The sequence below is a fragment of the Micromys minutus genome (genome assembly GCF_963924665.1).
Source record: "Micromys minutus genome assembly, chromosome: 8".
Classification (NCBI taxonomy): domain Eukaryota; kingdom Metazoa; phylum Chordata; class Mammalia; order Rodentia; family Muridae; genus Micromys; species Micromys minutus.
The window spans coordinates 9,992,048-10,009,496 of record NC_137977.1 but is presented as its reverse complement, the minus strand read 5'-3'; the positions used below and the strand labels follow the sequence as shown (position 1 = coordinate 10,009,496).

The 17,449-nt window shown below is 39.8% G+C and overlaps 1 protein-coding gene across 1 annotated transcript in view; it reads left to right on the top strand.

Annotated features, from left to right (window-relative positions):
- CCDC178 (coiled-coil domain containing 178) overlaps positions 1-17,449 on the top strand; it is a gene marked incomplete at both ends in the record, with an annotated part of 360,112 nt that overhangs the window by 114,485 nt on the left and 228,178 nt on the right. The window contains 5 exons of the mRNA XM_080920521.1: positions 3,494-3,556; positions 5,146-5,307; positions 7,292-7,405; positions 9,205-9,350; positions 10,843-11,002. Of these exons, the coding sequence (XP_080776647.1) occupies positions 3,494-3,556; positions 5,146-5,307; positions 7,292-7,405; positions 9,205-9,350; positions 10,843-11,002 (645 nt within the window). The remainder of the gene's footprint in view (positions 1-3,493; positions 3,557-5,145; positions 5,308-7,291; positions 7,406-9,204; positions 9,351-10,842; positions 11,003-17,449) is intronic.

Genomic DNA, 17,449 nt, shown 5'->3' with positions numbered 1-17,449 from the left:
CAACCACTCCTGAGCCATACTCTATCAAGACAGATTGCTTCCAAGACAGCCTGGTAAAGCTAACCCCTCAAGAAGACAGGTACAACAAAGGTTCAGAATACCCAATATATAATTTACAGGCCATATGAAATTCAATAATAAGAAAGATCAAAATGTGTGTGTTTCAGTCCTTCTTAGAAGGGAAACAAAATACTCATAGGAGAAAATACAGGGACAAAGAGTGGAGCAGAGACTGAAGGAAAGGCCATCCAGAGAATGCCCTGCCTGAGAATCCAACCCATATACAGCCACCAAACCTAGTCAATATTGCTAATGCCAAGAAATGCTTGCTGATGGGAGCCTGATATAGGTGTTTCTTGAGAGGCTCTGCCAGAACCTTTCTCATACAGATTAAGATGCTTGCAGCTAACCATCAGGCTGAGCACAGGGACCCCAATGAAGGAGTTAGAGAAGAGACTAAAGGAGATGAAGGGGTTTACAACCTCATAGGAAGAACAACTATATCAACCAACCAGACCCTCCCCCAGAGCTCCCAGGGACTAAACCACTAACTAAAGAGTACACATTGGTGAGGGGACCTGTGGCTCCAGACACATATGTACCAGAGGATGGCATTGTCTGCCATCAATAGGAGAAGTAGCCCTTGATGATGTGAAGGCTCATTTCCACAGTGTAGGGAGATGCCTCGATGTTGAGGTAGAAGTGGGTGGGTGGGAGGTGGAGCATTCTCATAGAAGCAGGGGGGATGGGAGAGGGGGAAACCAGAAAAGGGGATATTATTTGAAATGTAGATACATAAACTAACCAATTTAAAAAAAGGCAGATGGGCACAAAGAACTGGTGTCTCTAACATGAAACTTCTTATCACTTTGTAGGGTTGTAGGAATCTATAAATCATTAAGAGTACAAACCATCAGGATGAAGTCCCTCACGGTCTCCAGGATGTGTGAAGTAGCACTCCTACTCAGCCAGCCACAGGCAAAGCTCTAAGACAAGAAAGCTGCCAGCTTTCATTTTTATTCTATTTAAGTATTTGTCCCATTTTTCCAATATGAGAAAGAAAAACAGGTTATAATAGTTATTTTACATATCTAGTTACGAAGTTAGGGTGAGATGGTCACTTACAGTAGGAACATTCCTAGTTTAGCCTCCTCTAGCCATAGCTCAACTGAGGCTTGCCTGTTGAGGGCACCATTTTTATCTATTGCATTGGGTGGAGTGCATAGATTCCTCTCCTTGCTTAAAGCCCTCTTTCTTCCTCGTACATCTTAGACCTGGAAACTAATACTCAGACGGTCCCTCTGGGAACTTTAGTTCAACCTGGGACAAATGTGAAAGCCAGTTCTTGATTGCTGGTTCTATATGGTCTTGACTAAGAAGGTTAGAAGATCTATATCATATGTCTCTGTCTCTCTCTTTTTCTCTCCCTCTCTCCTCCCTCCCTCCCTCCTTCCCCCCACAGTGAGTGTGTGTGTATGTGTGTGTGTGTGTGTGTGTGTGTGTAGGTGGGTGTGTGTGGGTGTGTGTGTAGGTGTGTGCATGTAGGTGTGTGTGTGTGTGTGTGTGTGTGTGTAGGTGGGTGTGTGTGGGTGTGTGGAATATGTCTGGACTTGCTTATTCCCCTGTATTCCTGTGGTTTTTCCTATACAACTTCTCAGTGTCCTGTACACTGAGCTGCAGCCCACAAACTATGTTCAGAGACACATCCTGGGAATATAAGCTGTCAACGTGAGTCCTCCTATTCTTTTGTGATACCTTGTAGCCTGACCACTGGTCATTGGAGGCTCATTTTATTTGTCCTTTGTGTCCTCTAGGGTATCTTGAAGGACAGTGGTAGCATTCCCTCCAGGAAACATCCAGACTCTAGGTTATTGTGAAGAGACCTGTGGTCTAGTTTTTCTGTAAGGGGTATGATTTCTGAAGCATTCTTATAGCTTGGGTAAACTGTGACTTCAGTTGCCCAGTCAGAACTAGATGCTTTCCCAGATGGAGACCTGTCTGGATTAATAAAGGTTGGAAGAAGCAAGACAGGAAGCTTGTGAAATCCCTCTTAGGTTCTGGAAAGAAACTTGTGGGACTGTGGATTCCTTCACTGGTAAGAGTTTCATATAGATAGTGGTTTTAAATGATTTAATATAATCTAGAATCACCTGGACAAAGAGTCTCAGGGAAAGATTGGTTGTCTTTATCAGGTTAATCTCTGGGCCTGTCTGTGGAGGAGTAACTTAAGCTAAATGAGGTAGGAAGACTTGTCCACTTTGGGAGGCAACATTCCTTTGACAATATTCCTGAACTGTAAGCAAGCAAAGTGAGCTGTGCTCTGCTGTGATACATTAATTCATTGTTCTTTGCTCCTGACTGTCAAGGTAGTATGACCAGCTGCTCAAGTTCCTACCACCTTGACTACCTCCCAATGGCAAACTCTAACTTTGTACTGTGAACCAAATAAATCCTTTGTCCTTTAGCACAAACTTGTAGGGGTACCTGATCACAGCAGTGGGAAGTGAAACTGAGGTAGTTTTATGTTCATTTTATTTTTTCAATCAACCCTCCCCCCCTGCTTTAAGCAACTTTGTAATTTATCATGAATACAAGATAACAAGCAATAAATCCTGGAAATGTCTATGAAGTTTTAATGGCATGCTACCTGGATTCGAAGAATATGGGCACAGGCACAAGCCTCACCAACTATAGTAGGAATACTCTGCTGCTTGGATAAACAATATTAATTATCGTTGTTGTCTGGGTAAAGGAAGGGTTGAAAGATAAACCTCTGTGCTTGCTTCTCCTGTGTTGCCTCGGTAATCCAATATCACTATGGGGTTAGCAACGAAGTAGGGAAATAATAAACCCTTAAGCACCTATGATTCCTCTTTGCAAACTTGAGTGTCTCTTTACAATCTGTAGAACAGCCTGAAGGTAGACTAGCTCAACTCTCAAACATTGGACTCCATGTAAGCTCAAGGCAGACGGACCCGCAGAAGGACTTACAATTCTTATCTGTGCCATTTCAAAGCCAGACTGAATAATTATCCCCTTCGACTACTAATTCTCAACGAATGTATTTTTCTTGAAAAAAAATTTTCCAGTCAGTTGGAGGTTTTAATAACTCTTAGTACACGCATCAAACATGATTATATCTACTTTGCTTTCAACATCCACAGTATTTATGCTGAAAATACTGAAGAAAATTCATTTTTCTGAAAGAATAGGAGCCAAAGATAATCTAGCTTTTACTCTTTGACTTTCTTTTTTCAGGCCAGGACTATAAGATATAACCTAGATGAAACTAAATATTGCTGTTTCCTGTATATCATTTAAATCCTTTGTCTCAAACAATATTTATAATAGTTATAATATGCAAATATAATGAAAAATTTGTTCTCTATTCTTATACAAATGAACTGTGTCTTGTATTGGTCACTGTAGTTAAGATTTTGTTTTTAAATATCCTGAGAATAAAGTCTTCATTTGGCAATCTCTCGACACACAGGTCAGAGAAACCTTCCTGAAGAAGCTCACTCAAGGTGACATAGCTACAGGGATGCAGATTCAGGTAAAACACAGATTCTGCTTCTGTTTTCTTCTTCCTTTAATTTGCATTTTACTTAGCATTTTAAATTTGCCTGTAATGAGGCATCTTTTGTCACTGCTTGGTTTGCAAGCCAGCACTTTTCTCTCCTTAGCTGATGACAGTTGGCCTCTGTGTACAACTAGAGTGTCTGATCATGCATAAAGAAACTGACCTCCCATGCACATATCTCATTTTGTGGCTTAATGGGAATTTCTGCCAGTCTAGTGAAAGGGCAGTAGACTCTCATTCCAAACTGTCGAACTTCTGAGTATGCTTTCTGATGATGTTACATTTTCTTTACTTTTAGTGTCTTTCGCTGGAATCTCTTTATTTAACCCTGAAAAAAAAAATGTGTTATGATATTTCTATAGAAAGTCTTTGGAATGGTAACCAGTCAACCCAAGTTGCATTTTTCAATCTTGTTTATCCTTTGGAACCCAGCTTTGATACTCCAATCTGTTCCAGAATGCCTCCCCTTCAGAAATACATATATGTTAAGTTGGGATTATGATAGGGAAATTAAACTCAAAAGGCAAAGGAGACCAAATTCATGTGATGTAAAAAACATTTATTCTCAATTGAGGATTTCTAATGTGCCTTTGTTTATTCAGATCCCAGATAAAAAACATACAACTTTAATACTTATAATAAGCCTTAATCAGCATTAATGCTGGGCAGATAGCCCACCTCTAAGGTATTAAAATCGAATTCCTCATCAATAACCCTAAGTTATACATTGTTTCATTTGGGCAGCTCTTAACTCCAATGGATGATCCCACATGGCCATGTTTACAAGATTACTACCCTATGGCATCTTCTCATCTCTCCATCTTCTCTCACTCACTCACTTTCTCTCTCTCTCTCTCTCTCTCTCTCTCTCTCTGTGTGTGTGTGTGTGTGTGTCTGTGTGTGTGTATGTGTGTGTGTGGTCCCTGCCTCAGACCTCAAACCTGGGAACCAAATCTCTGCTTGTCTCTCTCCTGCCAGGCTAGAGGCTATAGGAATCTTTATTCTCCAACAGAAATAACTTAGGGGGCAAGGGCACATAGAGTCACTTGTGTCTACTTGCAGATCCCTTCATCCCTGGTGCAAACAGACCTTGGAGATCAGTATTAGCATTATAATACATAGCAAAAAAACAACCCTCAACAATGCAATGTGAGATTGTCTGGATCCTTAATCTAACTCTATAAAGGGAGACTTCTTCTGCAGCTTTTATAGATATTTCCTCAATATTTTCATAGTCAGTTAAGTCATTTCTGCCTAATATTTTCTTCTAACTTCCCCACTCTTTGGCTGCTTTTTGGCTTTCAAGCATGTATTGTTAGCAGGCACAAACACTTACTGTCCCTAGCAGGTACCTGAGAATATTTGGTTTTCTCCATGTATTTTTTCCTCTTTCATTTTTTTTTTCATAGCTATGGGCTGTTAAAAATACTGTCGTCTTACCTCTTGCTTTTCTGTTAGAGACTATAGGATTTCATTTTCAAACGATAACACTGAATCGTTCTTAACAAACGTGTGTGTAATTAAGAACAGATGACTGAATGGTTTGCACTCTTGGTTGGCAGAACAGGCTGTGTGCCATTGAAGAATCTCAGTTTGTTGAGATGCAGGAGTTTATAAGAAGAAAAGCCCTCTATGCTATGGCTTTGTCAGAAGTAGAGGAACCACTGAAAGAGTTAGAAGCAGAAGCTGTGAAAATCAGGATCCTTCACAAACAACACTCTCATGTAAGCATTTAAAATAATTCATTACATAAAATTTATTCATAATCATCTACTTTCAGGATTATTTGCGTGTGTGTATATATATAGTGAGAGAGAGAGAGAGAGAGAGACAGAGAGAGAAAGAAAGAGAGAGAATTATGATTATAGGAAAATCACAAACCCTTCAAGTTACTGTTTCATGATCACAGCCCACTCTCTGTCTACAACTCTGTAATTCATTTTACACTATACTTAGGCCAAACTCTTCTGAAACTGACTGAGCAGTGACTGGCCTGGTGAGATTGCCCAAAACAAAGCATTCGATTCAATCTCCACTGCTTCTTCATGAGATGCTAAAAGGTTATGCTGACTAGAATATAAAACAAGAGGTGTTATGATGTTCTACATGTAAGTTTTTGGTGCATTAAAAAGTGAGGACAGCTAGGGTGAAGAATAAAGCAAATATAGGTAAAATATCTTCAAAACGAGAAGTTTCTGTCAGTAACTGATATTACTGGCCCTTCCCAAAGGGAAAAATTCATAAAAAATATGTGTACACACAATCATTCACCCTTTATACAGGTGAGGGGTGTGGTAAGAGTAATGCATTCTCATCTTTCTTTGCAAAGATGACACACATAGGAGCAATTTGGCAACACTGCCTTTCTTTTGCAAATGAGAGTGTAAGCTTGGACTTCTGGCTATTCACAATTTTCAAACTGTTTTTTTTTTTTTTTTTAATGTGAGTTACAAGGCATCACTGTTGTAAGGGTCCAAAAGTCCCTGAAGGCAGACCCCAGACTCAGATAGTATGCAAAGGCAAAGGACATTTGTTCTGCAGACACAACCAGCATTCTGGGGTCAATTATTCTTTGAAGTGGGCAACACTAGACAATGGCACACAGACCTTCTTAAGAGGAATTAGAAGAATTTTATAGAAGGATTAGGTAATCTTAAATTTCATTGGTGAATGCTAGGGAGTCACAGGGGTCAGCTTCTGATTGGCTCGTGCAAGGTGGTCTTCAGTCTGTATCCTTATGTCAAGATCCTTTGCCCACAGGATGAGACAAGTCTGCCCAGCACAGATGTTCACCCCAAGATAAGATAGTTTCCCATTCCTGGGGTCATTCTCACGCTGTTCTTTGGGAGGAGGTTTCATGACCTTGTTCCTGGATTTTATGGTCTGTTCCTTAAATGGAGACAAATGGGCTTATGTTGTCTTTTCACTGTTAAAAGTATTTATCTAGACTTTCAAAGTCTCTATATGAAATATACAAGAAGAGCTTTCCTTATATTATAAACTACAGAAAACAAGAGCCTAACCAGATTGAGCAAAAGGAGGCTCTGAAAGAAATCCTGACATACATGACAGACACATAACCAGTGGTAAACCTAGAGGACCACATGGTTTAATAATGACTTTCTCTCACATTGATGGTAGGAGTTTGTTCATTATCTCAAATGTCTCAATGTCACTGTCTAATTTGTATAGTATAGTAATTAATCCCACCAATGTTTAATGATTTTTTCCTTCATATTCTAATAGCGATGGATTTTTAAAGATTTTGTCTTTTAGTAGGGAATAAATTAGAAGAATTAGCCATTCGAAACCAGGTTTTGGAATGAATAATCCTTCCTGCATTTTCTTTTTGATAATGGTTTCTGACAACTTGTATTTACAGCTTCAATTATATCTTAAATATTTATATTTATATAAAATAGTTAAGATATTTTATATATTTAATAGAAATATTTTATTTACCTATCAAATATCTAATATATAAAATATTTTTTCTATGTATGCTTGTCCTTTTTGACTTTTCATGTCTTAGATAATTCAAAGAGAATTTAAGATTTGAGGTGTCATAGCCTAGAACTGACAGGCAGTGGTCCTTTCCTTTCATATGTGAAAGCAGACATTAGGATTATTAAGATAGTTACTGCATACAGTTTATCTAAACGAGTGAATTACGAATGTTACAGAGTGTAAAATCAGTGTGTCTTCTAGATATTTCAGGACATACGGGAGAGGAAAGAACATGTTAAAAAGAAAGTAGAAGCAACAAAGAAAAAATTACGAAAAAAGAGCAAGAAAAGCCACAAGGAACTCACAAAAACCGAGGTGAACATTTCAGCTTTCAATTTATAATTCTTACAGCAAAGATAACTCAACAATATAATTGTGGGGAGATGCCTTGTGTCTTGAATTGTTCTCAGTAATTGGGCTCTGCATACACATACATACACCTCTCTCTCTCTCTCTCTCTCTCTCTCTCTCTCTCTCTCTCTCTCTCTCTCTCTCACACACACACACACACACACACAAACACTACATCCGTGTAACCTCTTTTTTCCCACCACTCTAGTCTGTAAGGCACACAATTTCTGGCATAAAAAAAATCCAAAGCAACCCAAAATTGGCAGTGGGTTTATGCAGGAACCTGCCACTCTCTTCCGTTCTTTTTAATCTGCCTGAGCTCTCAGTGCAGCTTCAAGGAAGCAATGAAGCAGAAGAAGGACAAACGGGTGCGGGAAGAGGGGCCCAATGGGAAGAAGGAAAAACATGCTGGTCCTCCCAGAATTCTTCCTTCAAGGCAGGCTCTGCTGTTGGGGGTTGTTTACAGGACCCAGAAGCCCTTAGCTAGCTGGAGCAAGTAAAATAGGGAGAACCCCATCCTTGTGACTGAGATCTATGCCTTTAAAAACCATTCATGGAGGCCAAATTCCACTCCTTTCCCATGTGAGCACGCAACAGAGATCATCTCTGAAAAAACAAAACAAAAAACAAACAACAAAGAACAAGCCCTCGGCAGACACCAAATCTGCCTGCCCCTTATTCCTGAACGTGTCAGCCCAATTTGCTGGAAGGAGTAAATGTTCACTGTGTATATGGTACCCGCTCAATTCCACTGTATTATTGGAATATGTGTGACCTAAAAGGGAAGGAACAAAATAGAGAAAACTGAGAGAAAGGCAGGAGGGGAGGCAGGGAAGGGAAGAGAGGAATGGTTATAAAAAATTTTAGCCCTAACTCTAGTAATCTAATCCTTTTCAATTTATAAAATCATCATTTAACAGTAATTTGCTTTTCAGCTAGAAAGTATGCCCAGATGTGACAACGTTAGTCATTTATAAATTATAATAATGATGTACCATTTGGCAATATAGGTTATTATTTTTAAAAGATTATTATTTAATGAAAATACACAACTGTAAATTTTTAAATCATTTATTAGAAAGATATTTGTTTTAAAAAGCATCTTCTTTGAGATGTCTAAAACTATTTCTTTCTCAACTTTCTTATTTTGGTCACTCATAAACACTTTAACTTAGCTGTCAGCTGTAACATAATAACGCACCCCTCTATTTTGCTAAGGTAAATATGTTAACCATGCTTGTGTTGGTGATTACACTGAGTCTAGGTCTCCTAATTATACAACACCGTATTGGAGATCAGCTCACCTAAGAAACATCTCAACATAGAATTAATTTCCCAGAATCCCCAGGGGAAATTTTTGTTGATGAAATACTGTTTTGTGTTGTTGTTTGACACATAAGCGCATTTGTGTTTACTTAGCCACCTGGCCATATCCTGTGTGGTGTGCATGTGTGCGTGTGTGCATGTGTGTATACGTGTGTGTGTGTGTGTGTGTGTGTGTGTGTGTGTGTACCAGAATACACGTGTAAATTTTAGGACATGTGGAGTGAGGTCTGACTGCTGTTGAAGTAGGTGTGGAAGTTGAAAAGGAAAAGATATGCTTCTCTCCCTTTAGGAAGTACCTCCCAGTAGTGAGGACACACACTCATGTCATTGCCCAACTTGCTAAGGAATCACTACTCTTACTGTTAGTATAGCCCATGTGTCTGAATTTCACAGATTTGGAAATCTAAGTCTTAGAACATCTCTAAAACTTTTTGCAGGGACAAGGTTCAATAATTCATCAAGAAATTCAGTTGGCTAAAGACAAAACAATTCTTCTTGACGAGAAAAGCCAGGAGCTGAGTAAGGAGATATCGATAATGAAACTGGAAAAGATAATTTATGAAGATAAACTTCAAAAGTTGCAGTAAGTTTTGTCAAAATAATAATCATACTTAATATTAGACTTATAAATCAGATTTTTCATATTTAAATTTATTCTTAAGAGAGTTCCTATTTTTTCTCAGAATTTTATCAAATACGTGTGATGAGATATGATATTTAATTATTTTTATTTGTATTAGTAGTAATTAGAAATTGCTTTTACTCTTTATTTCTCTCCTGAGTTTATTCTTAATTTAATAACTGGGGACTGTTTGCTTTTTCCACATATGTAAACCTTTTCTCTCTAGTATTAATAGTATTTTCATTAATTCAGCACATTGTGGGTGTTTGTGAGCCATGTTTAATAATTTACAGCTTTTCTCTAACAATTTTGAGGGAAGAATTTAGAAACAATCTGCAGCATCCCTTCCCCTTCGTTCTCATCTCCACTTTGCAGTGTTCTCTGCTCTCCTGAGAGCTCGCCTCCTGAGGGATGCTTGTGGTGAAAACGGTCCTCGGCTCCTCTGTGATGGTTCTCCAGGCTCTCAGTGTTCCTGAGCTCTCGTGTGGAGCCCACTCATGGGGATGATAAAAGTGCTCCTGAAAGACGGCTTAATGGATGAAACACTTTCTGTGCTCACTCTCCAGACCTGACAGCCTAAGTTCAGTTCCCAGTCTTACCACAGGAGAGCCTCTGACTCCACAGAAAAGCCTTCCTTCACATCCATGTACATCACACAACCTCTCTCTCTCTCTCTCTCTCTCTCTCTCTCTCACACACACACACACACACACACACACACACACACCACACACTCACTCACACACACACACTCACACACACACACACACTCACACACACACACACACTCACACACACTCATACACTCACACACACACAGACACACTCACACACACTCATACACTCACACACACAGACACACTCACACACACTCTCACACACAGACACACTCACACACACTTATACACTCACACACACACACTCACTCACTCACACACACACACACACACACACACTCACTCACTCACACACACAGACATACAAATACATCAATTAAGAAAATCAACTACACACAGTCTGGTACCTGATCTTTAGTGGGGTCAAATCAGTCTACCTAACAGGGCTTTATTTAGGTATGTTTTCAACATAATCCTGCTCATTTAGCTATTATCTCCAAATGACTAATTTGCCTTTGTTATAACATGTAAGAAAGCAAGAAGTCACATTGCTTAAAATATTAATACCTGAAATGGTACAGTCTGAAAACTATAAAATGAATTTACAGGAGTTAGGCTAAATCTATAAAGACCTATATTGGGTGCAAATCCCATTCAGGTTTTGTAGTAGGTACTTGGGTCCTTGCTGTGACCGAACAAAGTCTCCATGACTGAGCTACTCAACACTGATTGGCTCAGCATTAGCTGCCATTCTCTTAGCTTCTTTATTATTGGCACTGACTACAGTGTTTCCTTTTGTAACAGCCAAACTCTCAGGTGAAACTCTTTCCCCTCAGGGAGGAGTTCATAAAGTTGCGATTTGACAGTGAACAGGTGCATGGTGTATATGACCATCTCCTGGAAGAGAAACAGTTCTGTGAAGAGAGGACCTTCCTTGAGGAGAAGAAGTTCAGAAGCATTTTAGACATGAGGCACCACACCCTGGAGAACATCAAGGTGAGTCCGACTTTAAAACATTTGAAAATGAAAGAAGCACAGCAGTAGTCAAATAGGCGGGGCACACTTGATGTCCTGTGCTGGTATGGTAGGGGTACTCAGGTTTAAACACCACTGTTTGTGCAATAAGCCTATATATGACTCTTGAGCTTCTTTCTAGAGTAGTTGGTACATACTAGCTCGGGACACTGTACTTTTTAAAAGGTTCAGTGTGCAGCCTGACTTTATTACTGTGCCTTACTCTATTTTCAACACTACTGTTGTAACAATGTAAGCTGCGTTCATTCCAGAACTATTTTTAGGCTTTCAGAAGAGATATTTTAGTCCACATAAATGTGATTTAGGTGTTACAAGCGACTTTTACTGGGTAAATGGGAATTCCTGGTGTTCCTTTCTTTAAAATTGTGTATAATATTTTTAAATCATATGCCAAAACATTTGTCCTTCATCTGAATTTTATTAATCAAATTATGTAAAGCTATACATATTAAGTTTTATCTAGACTATAACTAAATACAGATACTAGCTCGGTAATTACTATCTTACTTTATAGTCTACAATAGTTCTGATGTATAAAATTACAACTAACTAGTAAAAGTTTACAAACATATTTTAAATCACGTTTGTTGAGTTGCAAATAAGACAGTTCTGAAAACAAAATTTCTACTTATTAAAATTACTTTTTGCCAAGCTAAAAATACGTGTAATATTATTTCATAATACACTTTAATCAGCTATTTTAATTCTACTAATCTTCTGTTTTGATAAAGATATTCAAATTTTTTTCTTACATAAAGAAAAATAGATTTAATATATATTTTAAACCGGCCCAAATATACCCCACATAAGTGTTTGTGTTTTGATTCCTATTGTGATGAAATTATTATTAAATTAATTATAGTTTCAGAAACAGTTTTTTTACTTGAATATGAATATTATGTATAAAAGGTTTTTTGGGTTTTTTTTTTTTTTTTTTTTTCCTTAAAAATAGTGGGCGCCATCTAGTGGCAACACGCGATGCCTCCTCCCTTGTGAAGAGATTCTGAGAACTCTGGTGGCCAAGCCTCAGGAGTGAGACTCATGGGGACTGGGACACTGGCACTAAAAACCAACTCTTGCTACAAGACTAAGTTCTTGAGCACTATTTCTCACCCAGTGCTCTATGCCACTGTAGACCCACTTCCCCGATTCCAACACAGATCACAGTCTTCCTGGCGCTCTGCACGTGAGGATCTCAGTAGCCACTCCTTAAGCAGAGATTCAGCATATCACCGGAACGATAATTAGGTGATGGCGAGACAAAACAGAACAGAACAAGCAGAATGGTTAGTGGAAGAGTCATGAAAAAAATTTTTCTGCTAACCAGCTGCAAGTTTACAGAGATTTGTCTTGCTTTTTGCCCCAAAGCCCGTTCTTGCTTTCCCACCCCAGAAGTCTCCAAGTGGGAGACTCTTAGAAGCCTAGTACTGCTCCATGTTTTGCTGAGCACTGGTCTTCATCTTGACCCTTTTGATTTGTTGCCAACTAGGCTCCTGTGGTCATAATGTTTTTTTTTGCTGACAGCAGCTATCACTTTCCTCCCTGTGCCTTGAAAGCTCAGAACTCAGAGGAAGAAGTCAATAAAAACTAGGGGCATGAATGGATGAATAGATATACACACGGCCATGTATGGGTGGATAAATGCTGCCTTCTTTGATAAGTTTGTTGACCCCATACATGCATGATAGTAGCAAGAACTGGGTGAGGCTTTAAGTCTGCATTCATACTGCACTCACCTGATAGTCCAAATACTTCAGAGAACACACCTGTTCTTTACTGATACCATACTTTCTTCTCCTGCCCCCACTCCTGCTCTGTTACATCCTTCCTCATATGTGAAATATTTCCCACACCTTCTATCTGCTCTCATGAAATAGTTAACTCCTCTACTGATTTCTAACTTGGAAGATTTCTTTGGAATATCCCAGTTTTTAACAATCATCAAGAACCTGAATGTATGAAGTTGATTCTTAACTGTGACCCAAAGCATAATGTCCTTCTCTGTGATGAGAATGTTTAGGGATCACTGATGACCAGGTCTTCTCATTAAGGACACTTTGTATGTGGGGTTCACAACAGGGTTTTAGTGGTAAACAGTGCGATGGCAGACTCTGGTTCCTCCCAACAAGCACAATGTCATCCCTTTTTAGAAACTGAGTTCCTAAAGAATTGATCACAATTATAGATCACCTTTGGATATTGTTTACGGGGTCACCTTATAATAGCTACTGTAGTTAACCAAGCAAATTAAAGAGTGCCCCAGAGTTAAATGTCAGACACTCCACTCTGTCCTCGAGGCAGTGTGGGTTTTCCCCATGCCAAAGCTTCTCTCTCACCTTTTAGAACATGTTCATTGCTGTAGCTTGTTGTTGTTTCCTTCAGCTCTGCTCTGCTCTTTCTCATTTGTGTCATGAGCAAAGAGCAATAAACTACCCTGAAAGAACAATTTTCACACAGACTCCATCTCTCAATGTGGTCCAAAGTTTATCTTCCCCTTTAACATTGCTACCTATCTCCACGTGGAAAGAGATAGCAGTTCTTCTGGTTCAAGGACTTTGACACTGGCTGTCACCATTTCTTCACGTTTTCACTTGGAGAAGGCTTGGCTTCTAACAAAATGGAGAGCACACCTCAGCCAGACATGCAAAGAGCAAAACTCAGACGACTTTAACCTCTACTCTAATCTCAAAGCCCATTCCGATGTGTGCGTTCTTGGTCACCTACACACCATTTCTTCATTTCCCAACCATTTGCTAAGTGGCACTATGCTCATAGCACTTGGGTGCTGAGTAATGAAATCCTACAAATTCAAGCCTGCACCGGCAGGAAGACAGATTATGTGAAAATGGATATAAGTATTGTGAGAACACTCAAATGGGAAATTGTGACCCTTGTCCAATTACCAGAAATATTGATGGTTATTATGAGGAATAAGTAACCACATAGTCTGTGGTCTCTATGATGGGAAATTGACACATAATAAATCCATGAATCAGAGGAATTGACCAAGGAATTTCCCTAGCATGAATAATTCTCCTTCCTGATACAGAAGCCATTTTAACATACCATGAAAGTTCTTATCATGAGGAACATGACTCACACAATGAATATCTCCTCTACAAGTGTTTTTGATATGATTAAGATTCAGTTAGCCACGCATAATAGCATGAATTTGGTGCCTTGTTTTCCTAAAATCTGCAGCTAATTGAGAAAAAGTACTTTTTAATTTTAAGGGCAGGTGACAAGTTCTAATTTTGTATCAGGGAACATGGCACTTTTACCCAGACCTAGCCTGAAGTGATCATAAGCACTTAGAAATCAAGAGTGGAGTAGTGGTTCATAAATAAAACTCTAATGATTCTGAATACCTGATTTACTGAAAAATAAGAGCTTCTCCTCTTTGCATCTTTCTGCTTGGTCTCAGAATTATTGCTAATTCAATGTTGACCCTCTATGTGAAATTGGAATGGAATAGAAAAATGGGCCACCATTTTTAGCTTTATTTTCCCACAGCAGCTCAGAGGCACCTCTTAGAGTCTCTGGCTCTCTTTTCAAGTTTGCAATGCATGGTTTTCTATGTAATGGTAATGCTTTGTGAACGTAGTTTAAATATTATACTCTTAGAGTTGCTATTCATTCTCCAGTAAATTGCCGTGTTTTGTAGTGCTTCATCCACTGCATACCATCAGTAAAAATACATAATTTTTTAAGTTTTTTATTATCATATATTAATTATGCATTATGGCAGGCTTCATTATGATATTTCCATACATATACATAATGCATTTTGATTGTCTCCATACCCCATTAGCTCTGCAAAAGCTGAACACAGAGGTACACATCCATAACCAGAGTTAGGGACAGATCCCTGGAACCCAGTGGGCAGAGAGCACAGCTGCAATCTCTGGATTCTGTCAAAGAATAAAGTGGAGAGCAATTGAAGAGACCACCATATATTGACCTCTGACCTACACACACACACACACACACACACACACACACACACACACGTGTACAACCAAGGAACATGTACACCATTTACAGATACTCACAGATAGGATTTTTTATGTGCTGTTGTGATAGGATGAATATTTATTTCTGTTACCTGTGACATAAAAATGATTGACATTTATTGATTATATGCACTGCGTTCGAGAGGAATGAAGTATATTAGATGATGTGTTGCCAGTGAAGACTTTTGTAGTGATACCAAGAGTTCATAGTGATTGCTACCCAGTTTTTTTTTTCAATAATATATCTATTTATTTCACTTTCCAATCAAAGCCCATCTCCTTCCACCACCATCTCTGCCCCCACACACAGCCCGTACCCCACAACTCCTTTCCTCTTCTAAGAATGGTACCTCCTAGGTACCATCCCACCCTGGCACTTCAAATCACTATAGAACTAGGCACCTTCCTCCACGAAGGCAAGACAGGTAGCTAGATTAGAGAAACAGTCAGGCAACAAAGTCAGGGTAAGCCTTGACTCCAGCTATTGGGGGACCTACATGAAAACCAAACTGTACATCTGCTACATACTGGTGGGGGTGTCTCTAGGTCAGCCTGTGTATTTGCATATGCTTTTTGGTTGCTAGTTCGATCTCTGAGAGCCCCCAAATGTACAGGTTAGTTGACTCTGTTGGTCTTCTTGTAGAGTTCCTATTCCCTCTGTGGCCCTCAACCCTTCCCCCAATTCCCCCACAAGATGTCCCAAGCACAATTTAACGATTGTGTGTGGGTAACTGTGTGTGTTTTAGTCAGCGGCTGTGTCCAGCCTCCCAGAGGTCAGTATGCTAGGCTCCTGTCCACAAACATAGCTGTAGCCTCCCAGAGTACAGTGTGATAAGATCCTGTCCACAACCATAGCTGCTTCATTACCAGTATCAGGGCTTGGTTCTCAGAGCCTGTCATCAGTCATCTTCTCGGTCTCTGCTCCATCTTTGTCCCTGCACTTCTAAGGACAAATTTTGGCTTGAAGGTTTTGTGGGTGAGTTGTTGTCCTTATCCCTCCATCCAGAGTCCTGTTGGGCCACTTCGGGCTCCACCTCACTCATTGCCAGGAGTCTCAAGTAGAGTCATCCTCACAGACTCCCTGGAGCCTCCACCATCCCAGGTCTCTGACAAGTCCTGGAGATGACCTCCCATCCCTCTCCCTCGAACCTCAGCCACTCCCTGATGATTTCATTTCACTTTCTGGACCAGCTGTGCCAAGCTGTCTCTACACCTGATCTCCACTCCAGGTTCCCCTCCCCATCCCCTTTTTCAACCAGTCCCTTCTCTCTGTCCATCTCAGATTACTATTGCATTTCCCCTTCTGAGTGAGATTCAAGCATCTTCCCTTGGGCAGGACCCCAGATTTTTGTTGTTGCTCAAATAGACAGAATATAGGTGACTCTGCTGCTGATGCCGAGGAGCATTGACTAGACGGGCGTGTGAAGATTCTAGCATTGATAACAGGATACTTCATGGCATGATTATCTAGGGGGAAATGTACATACGTGGATTGAAGAATACAGGGGGAGCTGGATTTAACTGAACGTGACACACTTGGAGGAGATGCTTGAGGCTCAGTAGCATATTAAAGCTGAGAGTCTAGAACTCAGGGAGCAAGTGCGGATGCCCTTGTAGAAACTACAAGAGCAAATGTTGCATCTGACACTTCAAGACAAACTCGCCAATACAGGAGAAATGTGGGAAAGCACAAGGAGAGTTGAGTCTGCGCGAGAGGAAAAGGAACACAAAACCAGAAACAACCAGCCCAGAGACGGGAGCCAGCATGTGAGGCAGGGGCTGTGATACTTTTGAGGTAGAGCCATTCCAGATGACAGTGAAGTAGGAAGGGTGACCACGGATATGAATCGCTAATGGCTTGTGGAATTGAAGCTAACATGATTTGCGTAAGTCTATAAACTCGAAGATTAAAATGTTGGATAGGTCATCCGGACTGATATTGAGGTAAGATGGGATGGTGGTGGAATGAGGCATAGGCAGAGACAGAGGCCCAGTCCTTTAGCCTGGCTCCTTTCTAGGAATGTTAATAGACTAGAAATGGATTAATACTCCACGTTTCAGTTTCTGGTGGGATGCTGTGCTCTCTAATCATATCAAAACCAATAAAAGAAGGATTAATTTCATGAAAACATAAGGAATTTTGATTTGGAAGCATTAATAAAGAATCAGGATGGTACCCTAAACAAAACCAAACAAGCACAACATAACAAAACCAAAACCAATCAGACAAAGCCACAACAACAACAGCAAAGAATAAGATGAGATAAAAAATCCTAGGCTTTCTAGAGCATGGAGACCAGGAGAAGAAAATATCCCTGCCCTGATTTAGTCAATGTAGACAGCATTCTACAACAAGAATGAAGCATTATATGTCTCCCAGTTGTTCTGCCAGGGG